The 16,705-nt window shown below is 42.6% G+C and overlaps 1 protein-coding gene across 9 annotated transcripts in view; it reads right to left on the bottom strand.

The window, feature by feature from the left end:
- LOC135311968 (aromatic-L-amino-acid decarboxylase-like) overlaps positions 1 to 16,705 on the bottom strand; it is an 81,660-nt gene that overhangs the window by 17,881 nt on the left and 47,074 nt on the right. For 8 of the 9 annotated variants that reach the window (XR_010371553.1, XM_064443316.1, XM_064443319.1 and 5 more), the window contains 5 exons: positions 16,197 to 16,340; positions 8,092 to 8,158; positions 5,892 to 5,986; positions 3,976 to 4,043; positions 356 to 432 (listed from right to left, as the gene is read on the bottom strand). Coding sequence is in view for 8 of the 9 variants with exons in the window: in XM_064443316.1 (XP_064299386.1) it covers positions 356 to 432; positions 3,976 to 4,043; positions 5,892 to 5,986; positions 8,092 to 8,158; positions 16,197 to 16,340 (451 nt within the window). In the remaining variant the exon portion in view is untranslated. The remainder of the gene's footprint in view (positions 1 to 355; positions 433 to 3,975; positions 4,044 to 5,891; positions 5,987 to 8,091; positions 8,159 to 16,196; positions 16,341 to 16,705) is intronic. The other variant, XM_064443322.1, reaches the window with a different exon arrangement.

The raw sequence follows: 16,705 nt of genomic DNA, 5'->3' as shown, positions 1-16,705 counted from the left end.
AGATCATTAAGGATTTTCTCAACACTCTGACAAAGAGCTAGTGGTAAATCTGGAGCTGGGGAAATCCCGGTACAAAAAGGTTGATACAATGCTTTACAAACGGCTTTCCGTCAACTGCTTTTTATGCTAACTAAAATCTCACTTGGTATCTGTTTGCACTTTAATAAGCTTAACTCCCTGGGGCACTTTGAACATGGAAATAGGCTCCTAAACAACTCTAGGTAGGTTTACGAGTTTCAGTTCTAACGTTAACTCCTTCTTTCCATTAAATATCAGTGTGCAGGTAAAGTACTAACAATAACAACAACAATAACAACAGTAATAATAAAATAATCGCAATAAATTATACAATTACCAGACTCCTGATAATGATGCTGCAGATAAAGAGGTTCTAATTTAAAGGCACCTGTTAAATCTGATCTTTTTTTCACCCTGCATAAAAACAGAAAGAAATCCAGTTGAGAAATTTAAGAATTAAGATTTAAGGGATTAGATTTCCACCAGAAGTGAAGACAAATTGCATGTGTTTAAACAGGCGTATTTCCTGAGCAGAGCCTGTGCCATTTTGGGTGCTTTTTCACAGCCGTATCAGTACTGTGCTTACAAGCAGGGAAGTGTAAGGCTCAGCGGGAACGGGCAGCATGACTGCACGACTGCATATTTAACAACAGACAAGAAACAGACACAGGGATCTTTTTATGGTGACAGACACTCACACCAGAAAGCGAGACTAGCTAAAGCAACGCTAATGTTTGCAGTCAACAGAAGTTGCCTTGAAATTACTGCAGTACAAAGCGGTGTGGGAAGAGCTGTGGCTTCCTAGACACTGAGCACAGCCGCGCTGAGGCTCGGTGGACGCTGGCCGCTGTCTGTCCGTGCTGCGGTGGTGGCAGCGGCAGCCACGGGGAGGGCCAAGCTCCCCGGCCCAGACGCAGGCTTCCCTCTTGTACCGGCCTGCCCTTGCCTGGATCCAGTGTACAATTACGGACAGAGCTACTGCAGCACAATACAACAGTGCGAAGCATACTTTGCTGTCGCCAGAGTGGGTGGCGTAACTGGACGGAGCTTCAAAAGCCAATGTGTCCCTTTAGAAAGAGGCAGCTGCATTTTGCCAGTGGGTAATAAAGAGATTTTGCTGGTTTTTGCTTCACTCGGTGGGTAAGATTGACTCACCTTTACAAATGACAGAGTTTATAGAGACAGAAATGGAAGAGACCAGAAATCAAAAAGGGAGAGACTGCTACCTAATTCTATTAGGCCTATAGATATTTCACACAGTAAGCAATAGTTACGTCAACATGGGGACACTCAAAATGACAAAAGTCCAAACATCTCCGATTTTCTGTGCATCCATTTTCAAATGCTTTAAATATTTTAATGTAAACTCGAAAGTAGAAGTCTGACCTCCAATATTTTAGTGCGTATGTATAAATGCACAGGCCAGTACCTACTCCCAGTCTCATCCACATCTGGACTATGCTCATAAAACATCTTATTCAAACAAACAAGAAGCCTTCCCCTCACTTCAAAGGTCAGGAGAGTACCAAGGTTAACAAAGTACTTGCCTGCAGGTATGGAAAGTACATAGCTGAAGATAAGCAAGCTTATGCACGTGAAAAAGAGTGAAAGACATTTGGAATACTCTCAGTAAAAACAATAACTACTCTATCTGTGAGCTGAAAATACCTGGTGGACAGAAGGAAGGAGGTTTACTTAGGGTAGATATTGTGAACAAACCCTAAGTTGTTGTGCCATAGTCTATTTGATATATTTCATTATTTTGATACATTCATGCTTCAGTAGCTCAGTCCATATGCTGCCAACCCAAGCGGCAAGCAACATCATCAATTGTCTTGTGAGAGTTTCATTCCTTCTCTTAGAAGCTGTAGGAATGCCGTCCTCTCGCACTTCCTTGGTGATGTGACTGCTTTTTTCAAAGATGGTGCCTGTTCCATCTGGGGACTTCACAGGCCTTAATCTGGCAGCCATGAAAAACTATCTAAAAGGATTACTCAAATAAATCCAAAGCCTGGACGTCAATGTATATGAACCAGCTGAGCTGCACCTTTATACCCCATGCCTAGATTTCACCCCACGTATTTAAACTTCTTTGCAGGAGGTGCTTGTGTGGCCTGGTATCGGATAGAAGTGGTGGGGTTAACTTTCTTTGCAGATACCCCTGGTGGACTGAGGGCTCCTGAATATATATTTCAAAACTGTCATGGAGAAACTAGAATTTTTTTAAGGCTTCATGTCATGCTAGTAGACCAAGTAAGACCTAGCTCGAGTGGCACAGGTCCACGTATTAAGTCCTCGTAATACAAAATGCACAATAAAAGTCCTGGTGAATGAAGCAATGAAAACTTGTGAAAAGCGACTTCCTTGGATTGCACATCTGCAGCTTTTAACAGCCTCCCTCTATTCTGCCCATTTTAACTGACAGATACAATAACCAAAAGGGTGACTCTGTATTATAAACCAACTGGAAAATTTCACTTCTGTCTACAGATAGCCACTCCCCATAAGCACCTTCCTTTCAAAGACTAAAACAACCTTCCCAACCACAAGTTAATGCTTAAACCCTGAAAAGAGTCACAGAAAAGCAAAAATACCAAGAGTTTGCAAGGTGATTAGTTTCACTCGCTCTGAAAGAAGACACTTCTTCCTATGTTGTCACGTTGCAGAGCACCAGTTCAACAAGTCAGGCAAAACCGACTGGTAGTTTCAAGGCAGAGTCTCTAAAGGACACCAGCGTTTGAATACGGAAAATATACCCCTCTCGCAGTGGCTATATTAAATTCCTTTTTATGGGAAGCTGACTGCTCTCTTCTGTACATCGAGAAGTCTGAGAACATTTTACAAAAGGTTTATACCGAACTTGCCTCCAAATCCCAAATGGCATCGATGCTGTGCTACACATCGCACTGGGCTGTTAAGAGAAAAATTTCGTTATGGCTTGGAATATTTGAAGCGCCTACATTGGGAAAACTCTTACAATTCAAAAGCGTCCTCTATTCTCTGGATCATACCCATAGTTGTGCAAAAGGCAACGCTGCAGAGAAGAGCTGAAGGTTAACCAAAGGCAGCTGAGTGATCACTGTCTCACGTTTATTCTTCTTTTAATTAAGGTGACCTGTTTCGGGATGATGTTTTAGAGTCTTCTTTTTATCATTCTGTTTTTTGTCCGTTTCCATTTTTGCCAGTTTTGTTCTATCATAACTGAAACTAATGTTTTCCTTTACCTTGGTAAATGGTCTGCATTTACTGAAGAGCTGTTTTGCTAAGAAGTGTCATCAGCCGTGATGCTGGAAGACACTAGCTTCTGGAGATTCCAGTTTGGGACGCAACAGGACCATCTATTATGGGATGTTATTATGACCGCTGCTATTACTACTACGATACTTTGCTCTGCTTCGAAGTATGTCTACTGGTTTCTACGTTGGCATGTTTTTATATCAAAATGTCGTCTCTGCTGCCATCTGGGGAAACTGAAAATCAGTACAAAATTGCATAAATAGTCCTTTTTGAAAGCAATCGCTTGTCATCAGCCAAATCCCAAGCATTTTTGGAGAGGCTTTTGAAAGACTCAAGGCTCAAACAAAAATACATTTGATGGAAAAGGAGAAAAAGCCCTGTTGAGCTTGCTGCTCACTGCATTAACTTCCTTCGATGAAGTTTTTTTCATTTATGTTTTCAACGGTCCCAAAACAGAGCAAGTATGAATCCGCAGACTTCTCAGGATTTCTCTCTCTCTGGAACATAACTCAGAGCTCAGGCCTATTTCTAAATTTTACTTCTAGAATCTTGGATCAAATGAAAGAGTGAATTTTGTAAATAATTTGCAAAGAGTTAAATCCATCCAGAACTCCTCATTTCAACAGAGAAATGTAAATAAGAGCCTACTGCTAGAAAGGCAGACTAATTTCACCTGTGATTTTTGCCTCTTGTAATGTTTTCTTTTATTGCAATACTTACCACATAGCAGAGCAGTCAAAATTCACTAGGAGCCATTTGTGAGGATTAAAGTTAAATGAGTCTGCAAACTGAGAACGGATAAAGAAAAAACAGAGTTATGAAGGAGAAAAGGGTCCGCGTGCTGATGACACAACTTTGTCAAATTGTCTGAGTGCACCTTGACTACGAACGAATTCCTGAACTGGGGCTTTATAGATAATGTTCGTGCTGGCGTCACCTTACTTAGCTACTGCTGTAGTCCAGTCTTCACTTATCTGGGAGGTGGGATTCAGGTTAGGCGGGCAGCTGGGCTATTGGCGTTACCAACATTCTGAGCAATTGCTAGCAATTGTACTTTTTAGGTAGGCGTGTTATGGAAAAGCAGATCTCTCAGTGTAAACAAAAAAACCATCTGCACACTCAGGGACATCCACTGTGGTTCCTATCCCAGTTTCAAAAACAATTCACTAAGCTTTCTACTTCCAAGCATATTAAACATACACACACAAAATTGATACATAGAGACAAATGCTATGTTTAGTTTAGCATCTGCACATCACGTTCATCCATAAAATTACAACTGACCGGGAAATTACTTTTTTTTTACTGCCAGAGTACTTTATTTTTATGTTTTTTTTCATCTAAGTCAGAAGGAAAACCAATGCAGAATAAGCATTCGCAATATGTGTTTACATCAATCGTGTAACACCTTTTACTTGATATAAGTTTGGGCGTGGCATCAGGGGAAACCCAAGTAGGTAAGATGGCCATTGTGTGGGAACGGCTTCCTCCCTGGTTTGTGTGTTAACAAAGGCCGAAGCCATCAGCCTTAAAATAGAGAGATGGGGGCCTGGCTGCACCGGGGCCTGACTACTCTGTATAGCACTTGCCTGTTCTCACTTGCTTCTCATAACCTTCCCTGTCACTTGTGACCAATTAACAATTGCTCTCATAAGAGGAGATTATCTGTCTGTCTGTCTGTCCGCCTATCTATCTATACATCTATCTAGCTGTCTCCATACACTATGTAAGGTAAGAAACCTATTCATGGTTGTTAAATATTTACTCTTATGACAAATGCTGGCCCAGACAAGGTCTGCTGTTTCATTTCCTTCAGGAACCAATAACAATAATTTTAAAAATATTCCCCCACAGGAAATTACAACAAGCTTCATTTGCTGATAAAAAAAGGAGACAGAGAGAAATGCTTTACTTGTCAGGGGGTTTCCCTCCTCTTCTCAATTAGTCACTACCTATCAGTGCTGTGTTTAAACGCCTGGCTTTACCAAACAGCAATATTTTCTCCACTGATGTGGAAGACAAGGACTTATCTGACTGTCTGAGGGGAGCAGCAGGAAATTGAAGTATTCTTATCTACGCAACTGACTGCCAAGTAGCTCAGTGAGGGGCAGGGGGAAAGGAAGAGGAGTGCGGTTGGAGGAATATTTCATTTAGCTTTCTTGGTTATTAAACCATGTCTGTTTGAGATACAGCTACTGGCTGCATCCTATATGACTTTCAGGATGTAAGCAAAAAATCAGACACAATGAGCTAATTCATTTGTTGAACTTCTTTTTTTTTTTTCTTCTCTTTTTTGTAATGTAGAATTCGGATGTTAGAAATGTGCCTTTTTGGATATTTGGGAAAATGTTCCTCTTTTCTATTCTGTTAGCACTTCATTGATTCACTACTACTTGCTATTCTGAATGACAAACTCTTACACACCGTGGTAGCTTCCATACTCCCAGAATAAACCAGTAAATATTACATAAACCTCAGTAATGTAATAGAATGCAGAGGGATTTGTAGTGTAAACTGCAGTGCAGCGGACTCAGAGATTCTAGAAGCGCCATTACTGCTGGATGCATAAGAAACACACAGATTCGATGGCAGAGCAAGGTTTTAGCAGGCTGCTACAGAAGAAACACTTGATTCACCTCTACGCCGTTTAAAAGGTGCCTGAATTCAGGGCAGATGAATGCACTCCCAGCATAGGCTGCATCAATATGCATCCAGATATTTTCCTTATTACCTAAAAATAAAAAGTAATTGAAGGGGAAAAAAATTAAACAGCAGATTAAAAAGCCCTATTAATTTGCATGATGCCAAGTGCCTGAGAGGTTTTTCTTTGATGTTGTTGTTTTCCCAATTCAAAATTAAATTAAGGGATTAAATGTTGCTTCCATCTGGCTTTCCGTTAATGCGTAAAGATGTCTGCACAACACACTCTTTTTCCTCCCCACTTCTACTGGAACAGAGTCCTTACGTGTCTAGCTTTATCCTACCAATATTAAGCAGCATAAAATATGAAATTATTTTCATTTAAGAACCATTATAAAATACACTCTAAAAAGATGTATCTAGAGAGGTAGTTATCATTTCTATGGTCATAAAACTATCTACGTGAGCAAGAGGGGCTAGGGTTTCAGCTGTGCTCCCCACTGCCAACTCACAAATCACAAACACACCTTTGCTAACAGAATTTTTTACAGATTGATATATGTGCACGCGCATGCTCTTGAACTATGGACGGCAAACTATTTATTTCAAGGACGGAGACACTTATGCAAAGGCGAGCACTGAAAGGTTAAGAAAGTGCTGGGTTTGAGTAGTCACTGGACGGTTTCTGCAGAAATATGTAGCGTATGAGCCTCTCGTGTAATCTCTGTGATTTCGTATTCACACCCTGCTATAGATCACCTGTATTAATGCACAGTGTTGGTAACAATTCTGGCCTGTGAGTTGATGACTGAAGCCCACATAACATCTTTACTCTGGTCACCAAATAACTCGGGTGGGTACTTCCACCTACAGAGGTATATCCGTTCAGATCGGCAACTGGGCGCCAAGTTCACGCTGGAATTTGCATTCTTGTGAGCTACGCTTTCTTTTTGCACAGATGTCTGGAAAAAGCTAATAAAATATTATTCATAGCAGCCATGACTTGGGCTTATTTGGAAGCATGTTCAGAGTTCAACTGATTAGGTATGCTTGGTTTGAGACACTGCCTTTATTTCGTGGAACTACTGCTCACGTGTGTCAAGAAGAAAATTCACCTGCACGCAGAAAAGCCGGCACGAGACTTATGATTTGAGTAGTGCGCAGTCCTTCTGCTGGTCTCTGCTGCACAAGCAGGAGATCATTGAGAGCAACTGGTGAAACACACGATTAGTTGCTAACACCTACAAGTGCTGGTGTCACCAGTTTACTAGGTCAGGTTGTCGGAATAACCTGAGCAGCAAAATAATCTCCTGCTGCTAAGCAGACTACTAGAAACGTTTTTAGAAAGGAGGATTGGGAGAATCTGAGTCTCTGGGGCTTGTGTGGAAGGACACCACACAACAGGCCACAGGACACCTCACAGAGCAAGTCACCACCTTACAAACCCCAAATGTTTTAGGCTCCCCCGAACATGTTAACAGAACACCAAACCTAGCGGTTTTTCTATGAGGCTGCTTCCAATTCTTATAGCTATACATTTCCTGTTCTAAATGTACACCTGAAGAGATATGGTGTGCTTCTGCTGCTTTTTCATTAGTCAGCAAGTGTATGTGCTTTTGACCAAGGCTTGCTGCAGAGCAAAGCTTGACACAACACATTGTAACACAGAAATACTTATGAAGAGTCCATGGCTCGGTCACTGTATTAAACACCATGGCACTTGTCCTGTTTTCTTGCAAGAGGGAGAAATAGGGGAAGGGAGAGGGAGGATTAAGGAGAATACACAGTGATTATTGGTGCGTATTTCCCTGCTTTTTATAGTCATTAAAACCCAGACAGAAACACACCACTTGGTGCAGAGGACAATTAGAGTTCAGCTTTTCCCTGGTCTTCACCATTACTCCAGATACGATTGCAGGTGAAAGGGCTTGAAGAAAAATGTTAAAAATGAAGCACTTAGAATAATTTTTAACTGCTTGTGTTCCAAAGTACAACCCCCCACAAAAACCCTTGAGACAACGTCCTCTGTACTGTGTAATGATTTGAGAATGCGAGCTTGCTGCTTGACCTAATATTAGAAGGAAAACTGTAACTGAAGGGCTCATCTATAAGTAGCCTCATTGAATTTGGACACTGACGCTGCACAACGCCCTGGAAATGCCTCAGCAATTTTAGAAAGGAGCAGAAAAGACTTACAAATAGGACCCAGCTCTAAGAGTTTGTCAAAGGAGCAGCAAGGTGTGGTTCCAAGTGTTGCACAGAACTGCAGAGCCAAAAACACAAAGGCAAAAAAATTAGGTGTTACAGCAAAGAAAATTATCAAATGAAAAAACTGTCTGCAAAGGCAACAACAAACAGAGTAAATACATGATATAGGGCAAAATTAATTTATTTTAGCCAATGCAGTGGAACTTTTGAGATTTTAATTTTTTTTTCAAAGTTCCCATAAGTGTCCATTGAGACAGATGCATAAAATCAAATGTTAATATAAAATTGACTGATAAGTAATGTAATATAGCCACAGTATTATAATAAAGCTATGATTTATATATTTTCTGTGTGTTCCACATGCTTATCATGTAGCCCAATACTACCTCACATTGCAATTATCATCAGAATGATTTCCAGTTTATAGTACGTAATCAAGCTCCGAACTTGAGTGACGTAAAGGTGCTGGAGGATAGAATGAATCATCAAATGTGGCTGCCTCTATTTTTCCTACAGCCACTTACTACAGGCCACCTGATGAAGAAGAGGAAGTTGATGAAGCCTTCTACAGACAGCTGGAAGTAGCCTCGCAATTGCAGGCCCTGGTCCTCATGGGGGACTTCAGTCACCCTGATATTTGCTGGAAGAGCAACATGGCAAGCCATGCACGATCCAGAAGGTTCCTGCAGAGCATTGAGGATAAATTTTTGATGCAAGTGGTGGAGGAGCCAATGAGGCGAGATGTGCTGCTCGACCTTATCCTAACAAACAAGGAAGGTCTGGTTGAGGATGTGAGAGTTGGGGGTAGCGTTGGCTGCAGTGGCCATGAGATGGTCGAGTTTAGGATACTGTGAGGTAGAAGCAGGGCAACAAGTTGGGTTACAACCTTGAACTTCAAGAGGGCCAACTTTAGCCTCTTCAGAGTCCTGCTTGGAGGAATCCCATGAGCGAGGGCTCTGGAAACCAGGGGGGCCCAAGACAGCTGGACAGTATTCAAGGACCACTTCCTCTGAGCTCAAGATCAGTGCATCCCTAGGAGGAAGAAGTCAGGCAGAGGAGCCAGGAGACCTGCATGGATGAGCCAAGAGCTTCTAGAGGAACTCAAATGGAAGAAGGAGGTTCACAGTATGTGGAAAAAGGGACTGGACACTTGGGAGGAATACAGGAATATTGCCAGGGTATGCAGAGATGCAATGAGGAAGGCCACAGCCTACTTGGAAATAAATCTGACAAGGCATGTCAAAGAAAACAAGATGGGTTTCTTTAAATACATCAGCAGTAAAAGGAGGACTGGGGATACAGTGGGCCCACTGCTGAACACGGAAGGGGCCCTGACAATGCAGGGTGCAGAGAAGGCAGAGTTACTGAATGCATTCTTTGCTTCAGCCTTTACTGCGAAGGCTGGCCCTCAGGCATTCCAGCCCCCAGAGGTGAGAGAGGAAATCTGGAGAAAGGAGGAATTCCCCATGGCTGGGGAGGATTGGGTCAGAGATCACCTATGCAAACTGCATCCCCGCAAATCCATGGGCCCTGGTGGGATACACCAGCGAGCGCTAAGGGAGCTGGCGGATGTTCTTGCCAAGCCACTCTCCATCATCTTTGAAAGGTCGTGGAGGACAGGAGAGGTGCCCGAGGACTGGAGGAAAGCAAACGTCACTGCAATCTTCAGAAAGGGCAAGAAGGAAGACCTGGGAAACTACAGGCCAGTCAGCCTCACCTCCTTTCCTGGAAAGGTGATGGAGCAGTTCATCCTGGAGGTCATGTCCAGGCATGTAGAAGACAAGAAGGTTATCAGAAGTAGTCAACATGGATTCACCAAGGGAAGATCATGCTTGACCAACCTGATAGCCTTACATGATGGCGTGACTGGCTGGGCTGACAAAGGGAGAGCAGTGGATGTTGTCTATCTTGACTTCAGTAAGGCGTTCGACACTGTCTCCCATAGCATCCTCCTAGGCAAGCTAAGGAAGTGTGGGTTGGATGTGTGGACAGTGAGGTGGACAGAGAACTGGCAGAACAACAGAACTCAGAGGGCAGTGATCAACAGGGCAGATTCTGGATGGAGGCCTGTCACTAAGTGGTGTTCCCCAGGGGTCTGTGCTGGGTCCAGTCCTGTTCAACATATTCATCAGTGATCTCAACGAAGGAATAGAGTGTAACCTCAGCAAGTTTACTGATGATACCAAGCTGGGAGGAGGGGCTGATACACCAGAAGGCTGTGCTGCCATCCAGCGAGACCTGGACAGGCTGGAGAGCTGGGCCGAGGGGAACCTCATGAAATTCAACAAGAGCAAGTGCAAGGTCCTGCACCTGGGGAGGAACAACCCCATGCACCGGTACAGGTTGGGGGCTGACCTACTGGAAAGCAGCTCCACTGAGAAGGACCTGGGAGTGCTGGTGGACAGTAGGTTGACCCTGAGCCAGCACTGAGCCCTTGTGGCCAAGAAGGCCAACGGTATCATGTGCTGCATTAAAAGGAGTGTGGCCAGCAGATTGAGAGAGGTTATCCTCCCCCTCCGCTCTGCCCTAGTGAGAACACATTTGGAGTACTGTGTCTGGTTTTGGGCCCCCCAGTTTAAGAAGGACAGGGAACTGCTTGAGCAAGTCCAGCAGAGAGCTACCAAGATGATCAGGGGACTGGAGCATCTCCCTTATGAGGAAAGGCTGAAAGACCTGGGTTTGTTCAGCCTGTACAAGAGAAGACTGAGGGGGGATTTCATCAATGCCTACAAATATCTGAAGGGTCAGTGTCAAGAGGATGGGACCAGACTCTTTTCAGTGGTGCCCAATGACAGGCCAAGGGACAATGGGCACAAGTTGGAACACAGGAAGTTCTACCTCAATATGAGGAAAAACCTCTTTCCTGTGAGGGTGCCAGAGCAGGGGCACAGGCTGCCCAGGGAGGCTGTGGAGTCTCCTTCCATGGAGACATTCAAACCCCGCCTGGACATGTTCCTGTGCCCCCTGCTCTGGGTGTGCCTGCTCAAGCAGGGGGGTTGGACAAGATGATCTCCAGAGGTCCCTTCCAACCCCTACCCTTCTGCGATTCTGTGATTCTGTGATCTAAAACGCTGAAAATATTCAGTCCCTATCAGTATACATGTTCCCCGAACTTCACAGTTACAGCCATATTATGAACTATAATCATGTTTCACTGAAGCAATAAAAAATACTGGCTTTGGGAGAAGTTATAATTAAAATAAGAAAGGGACAATTCAGAATTTTTTCCATACCAAGCTACTAATGACCAGAGTTTGAAACACATACAGTTCTGAAAATGAAAAGCACCAGGAATAGATGGTTAATGAAATTTTGCTGCTAACACATTTTTCCCCTCAAAATAATCTAATCTTTAGCTCTACTGGGCCTTCCGATACTCCTGAGATACATGTGAAGACAAAATAATTACAGTGCCTTGAGGTACATTTGTGACTTCTTGGAAGTTTAATCATCTGTCGAGGGAGGGCACTTCAGAAAGATTGCTGTATGGTTTTTTTTAAAAAAATAAGTTTGCTCCCTTTTTTTACTAAGTGGCCATGTATGGATGGAGTAAAAACATGTTTACTACACTGTTCCTACCTAAGATGTTCCCACAATCAGGAGTAAACTGCATTTCATCTTTGGCTGAGCTACAGATCTACAAATTGTGTCACAAGAAATGGAGGATACCAGATGAAAATACTGAATTTCTCTGTATATAAAGGATAGGAGTTAGCAGTTTGGATTTGAAAATACCCAAATAAAGAGTGCGCTATAGACCTAGTTCCGCTTTTATACATATATTTTATGACATTTTGGTGTGGGCTTCCTGACAAGATTAGAGTGAAATTATCTAGGCTAGTCCAGAAATCTAAAGAATGATGGAGGTTTCACAAGAGAAAGTTACACCTTCTTGTTATTAGTGTTGTACTGCAGTTAAGGTGTTCTTCTAATCAGGAGGAGGAGTGTGTTGCTTCAAGAAGAGGTTACATGAGTTCAAGCATATGCTTAGTTGTTGAAATAATGACTTGTTCTGTAAAGTGTACCTCAGCTTCTAAAATAGTTTTTTGTCCTCCCTGCAGGTGTCTAAGTCTCAAAGTTACTGGTTTTAACTGTCAGAAGCCACTTAAAGTGACAGCATCTGCTCTTGTCAGGACTCTCATTACCCCGCCTCAGTCCTACACAAAGCATCTAACTCAATTTGTAACCTGTATAACACCGGCAAAATCACATTTGTGCAAAGGGTGGGGGACAGGCTGCCTCACAGAAATGGGACTGATGGCGCAGGATGGCCTGCAGGCCTTTTCCTTTCCCGGTTGTGCGCTTCAGATCGGACTCAGCCCTGGCTGCGAATACAAAGCAGCTAAAATGCTTGCATCAGTCACGTCACGTATGGCTTCCCTGAAGTGAAGAGCTACATCAGGGAACAGGCATGAATCTTTATGATGCCTGACAGCAATGACTCTCAATCTTTTCAACTGGAAGACCTCCTACAGCTTTTGAAAAAGATGCGGGCACATTTTGCACAGTTTCACCCCAAAGCTTTTTGCTTGCAGTTAACTAAAGTGAGGCAGAACTTGCAGCGTTCTCTTATTATTTTAATTTTCTCCTGCTCAGTTGTTTGCCAGCTTGCAATCACGAGAATGTCTGTGGCTTGAAGAAAACTGCTACAGTTTACTAAACCACCATTCAGTATTTTATGAAACAGCAATATCTTTCACAAACTGTGGCTTCAGACACATCGCCCTAGACATCCGTACATGTCTCAAGAAGGCTTCTTCCAAATGGGAATCTGTGGTCAGGAGCTAAGCGTTACTTTCTACTGAAAAGGTGGCTCCTCTGTCAGCCTAATTCTGATTTATTGTTTCCCAAGTGAGTCTGGATACAAACAGCCTGCTTCTTAATATCCTGCAGATCATCCTTCAGAAGAGCCATTTCAGCTAGAATCCAAGAGGCTTCGCGCTGGGCCTTTGTTCAGCTGCCAGGCGATCGTGTTAGAGCGGCTTTATGCTGGATGAGGTTGTTGAAGTGTATTGTGCTATATACATGCCAGCTCCAATGTATCAGTGTTGATTTATGAAAGGCAGCACAGAGCTCACAGGCCGCTTGCACACGTTCAAGTGAACTAGGCTGGGATGCAGCAGGCCCTACGTCTGAATTCAGCAGTGCTGAACTAAGTGGTCTCCACATTTGAGCATCCTGGTCAACACTGATTCAAGGTAGAGGCCTGTCTCGAGCTGGAAGCACAGGGCCCAACTGAGAAAGGCATTTACACGCACGCTTAACCACCTGCTTAGTGTTTATAGTTCAGGAAATGGACATGATTTCGGCACATGCTTTAAAGCTGCCCCTTAACTGGTGGCCGGATGAAGGGGTGCATATCGCCCACACTTGGAAATTGTTCCTCTCTAAATCGTGGCAACTTTACTGCCAGAACACCTGAGACGGGCAAGTGCTTTGTGTGTGCAGTCTGCTTGCTTTGCTCTATGAAACTGTCTCTGTTTCAACTTCTGCAAAAGTATTTTGAAAGAGGCAAATTAACACATGTCTGCGCTCAGAAATAAGAAAAGGAAAGAGGCGTAGAGGTCTGGGCGCACTAGCTGGCAATAGCCTTCACTGAACAAAATGATATACACATTGCTAGTGCTAAAAGGTATTGATGGTGGATAGGAATTCAAAGACTTGTTTTAAAGACAATGCCCCTCCCAAAACAGGCAGACTGCGACATCCTATGTATGTGAAAAGCAAACCTATAATTACCAGATTGCTGTAATGAGAGAACCTGCTTCGCATCAAGTAACACGCCCCTGACTCTCCACTCCCCTCTACAATCAAAGCACTTCTGTCAAGTCCGGTAAAATGATTCCTCATTTATTCATTAAATCATGGCTATAAGGCACTGTATTTTGCTTGTATTTTTAGTCCCCTACAAAACTTTTTTTTTGCTGATAAGGGAGACTGCATCAGCTTGGATGTAACCAAGATCCCTTCATTAGGAACAATCCCTCTGCTGTCACACGTCTCTTTAGGCAGAATTTCTTCCGTTAAACTTTTTGCTTTGATGTTGAATCACTCCCATTTGTGAAAGATCAGCGAATACAGGGAGACAAGGAATAAAGTGGCATAAGGTGTCTCCTTGGCACTGTGCTTATCTGTGTCACCACAGCAAAATACAATAGCACCAAATTACTCAAGAACAGAAGAAACAGACAGGCTTTTGAAACCTGCAAGCCAGAAAGGGAGCACTAAAATACAATGCACGGACTGCTGCTCCACGTGCCAGAGAATTAACACACCTTTTGAGTTAAGAGGCCAACCATAAGGAAATGAGATCTAATTTAATCTATGCTGACATGTTTTATGTATACAAATAAATAGAAGACCTGGCACAGGCCATACGAGCTCACACTGAGCCTCTACTGCCTTTGAAAGCCTGCTTTGCACACTAAGCGAACAGAGGAAGAAAAACAACCATATAGATCACCCTTTGTAAAGGTGTCACTGAATGCATAAACCAGAATTTTTTATTTCTTCTTGCCTCACATAGAAAAATTAATAAGGAATGACTATTTATGAACAGCACGTTGCATTTTCTGGTTAATGGACAAAAGATGAGGAAAAAACACATCAAATTTGTAATTAGCACATGGAGATGTGATATAGTGCTGTACTTGTAATTGTTTAAATTAACAGTAAGATAAACAATTAGAATCTTATCTAAGATATTATGAGCTGGTACCATATGACAAAGAAAAAAGCCATGCCTTACGACACATCTGCACTTCAACATGTGTGGCTCAGAGAAGCAAGTTCAGTTAGGCAGCCTTATAGATGCTTTGTTTCTCATCTTTATTGTTATATTGGAAAGCAGTTGATGGGGTGCGCTTGGTCATCCCAAGGACTCACTAGTTCTAGGCAGGCTAGAAATTATCAGCATTCTGCACATATGAAGAGCACTTTTCAGCCTAGTCCTCCTCATTCTACATAAAAACAGACCCTAAAGGCTAATAACAGGAAGAGTAAAAAGATTACATTTTCAGAAAAGCATGGTGAAATTTAAGCTTCTTTGTCCTATTTGGCATTTATCCATGACTATAAGCAAGCTTAATCTGCTAATCCTTCTGAAAACAGTTAATAAGACATTTAAGTCATATTAGCCTTCTTCAAAATGTTACCACATGAAAGAAAGGAAAAAATCATCGTCAGACATGACTTTTCTGAAAAAATTCATGACATAATTTTGACACTCTTAAAAAATACCATTTCTGAAGTCCTTGGTTTCTAAAATAGGGGATTTTTCCTCCAAGTTTTCTTCAGTGGAGGCCAGTAAAAACATATTAAGCAAATACTCTTTTCGATTAGGCACTTATCACAGTAGAACCAAACTTTAGAACTGCATGCAATCTAATGCTGTTCTATGTCAAAGATTGGGGGATTATGAGCATTAGCTACTGAGATGTAAACATTTGCTTTTGCTGGACTGCTGCGGAAGCAGGAATCTCTGGACAGGAAAATGGGCGGGTTGCAAGAAATGATGACACCTTAGAACTTCCACAGCCAGATTAGCTCACCTGTTAGAGATAAGTCACATGCTCACAAATACCCGCCTGGCAATGTCTGACCTTCCTGCTATTTGGGGTATGTGATGGAGGTAGATTTCTTTGCTAAAGTAGTGCAGAGGAGAAACTATTTTTTCTTGAAAATACTCAAGTTTGAGATACCATCCTTTAATTTATTGCCTTTAACTTGAACTTGGTTTATGTGCAAGTAAGTTAGAACCTGAAAAACCTCTGTCAAAGAGGCGGTTCAGGTGTTAGGCGATTATAACCTTGCAGGATTCCATGCAACTCCAAAATTCACTGCATTTATTCAACTGTCTAATATAACTTTAAGTCCTTTGAAAACATCAGGTTTTGCTGAGAATTGCAACCAGCTGCTCAAATGGGTTGCTCATACTGCACAGAAAGGTGTGTGAAGAACACTCATGGAGCCTGTCCTCATATTCTAGCTAAGCTGCCTATCGATCCCTCTCTTAGGGATGAGGTCACCTCTCATGACAGAAACAGCTTATCAGAAGCAACAAATCCACTGTTTACTTAAAATCCAGTACTCACAAAGAATGGGATAAGACCGGAAGCTTTGTCTTCATCCAGAACTTTCTTTAGGGCTGAACCACAAACACTAAATGTTTCATCTGAAGGAACACTTTTGATCTTCACACCACCAATTAATGCAGCCCTTTCCACTGATGAATGAGCCTACAAGGAAATGGGCAGGGTTTAAGACAGATACCTTTTACTGGAATGTAAGAACTTCATTTGAATTTGAAAACAAAAAGTCATTTCTTTCAAGTAAAGCAAGACTTGAGGTCGTGGAATTGTTGCTGGTACAGAACAGATACGTACCTCTCCCGCTTTCATACAGATAGGCAGACAGGCTGTCATGGTATTAGCTGGGATAGAGTTAATTTTCTTCACTGCAGCTGGCATGGTGCTGTGCTTTGGACTGAGTATGAAAAGAATGTTGATAACATACCCATGTTTTAGTAGTTATTGGTTGGTGCCTGTACTAGTCAAGGACTTTTCCAGCTTCCCATGCTCTGCCGGGTGCACAAGAAGCCGGG

Source organism: Phalacrocorax carbo, chromosome 2, assembly GCF_963921805.1.
Source record: "Phalacrocorax carbo chromosome 2, bPhaCar2.1, whole genome shotgun sequence".
Classification (NCBI taxonomy): Eukaryota; Metazoa; Chordata; class Aves; order Suliformes; family Phalacrocoracidae; genus Phalacrocorax; species Phalacrocorax carbo.
Note: the sequence above shows the minus strand (reverse complement) of the source record. Positions and strands in the feature narration are given on the sequence as shown.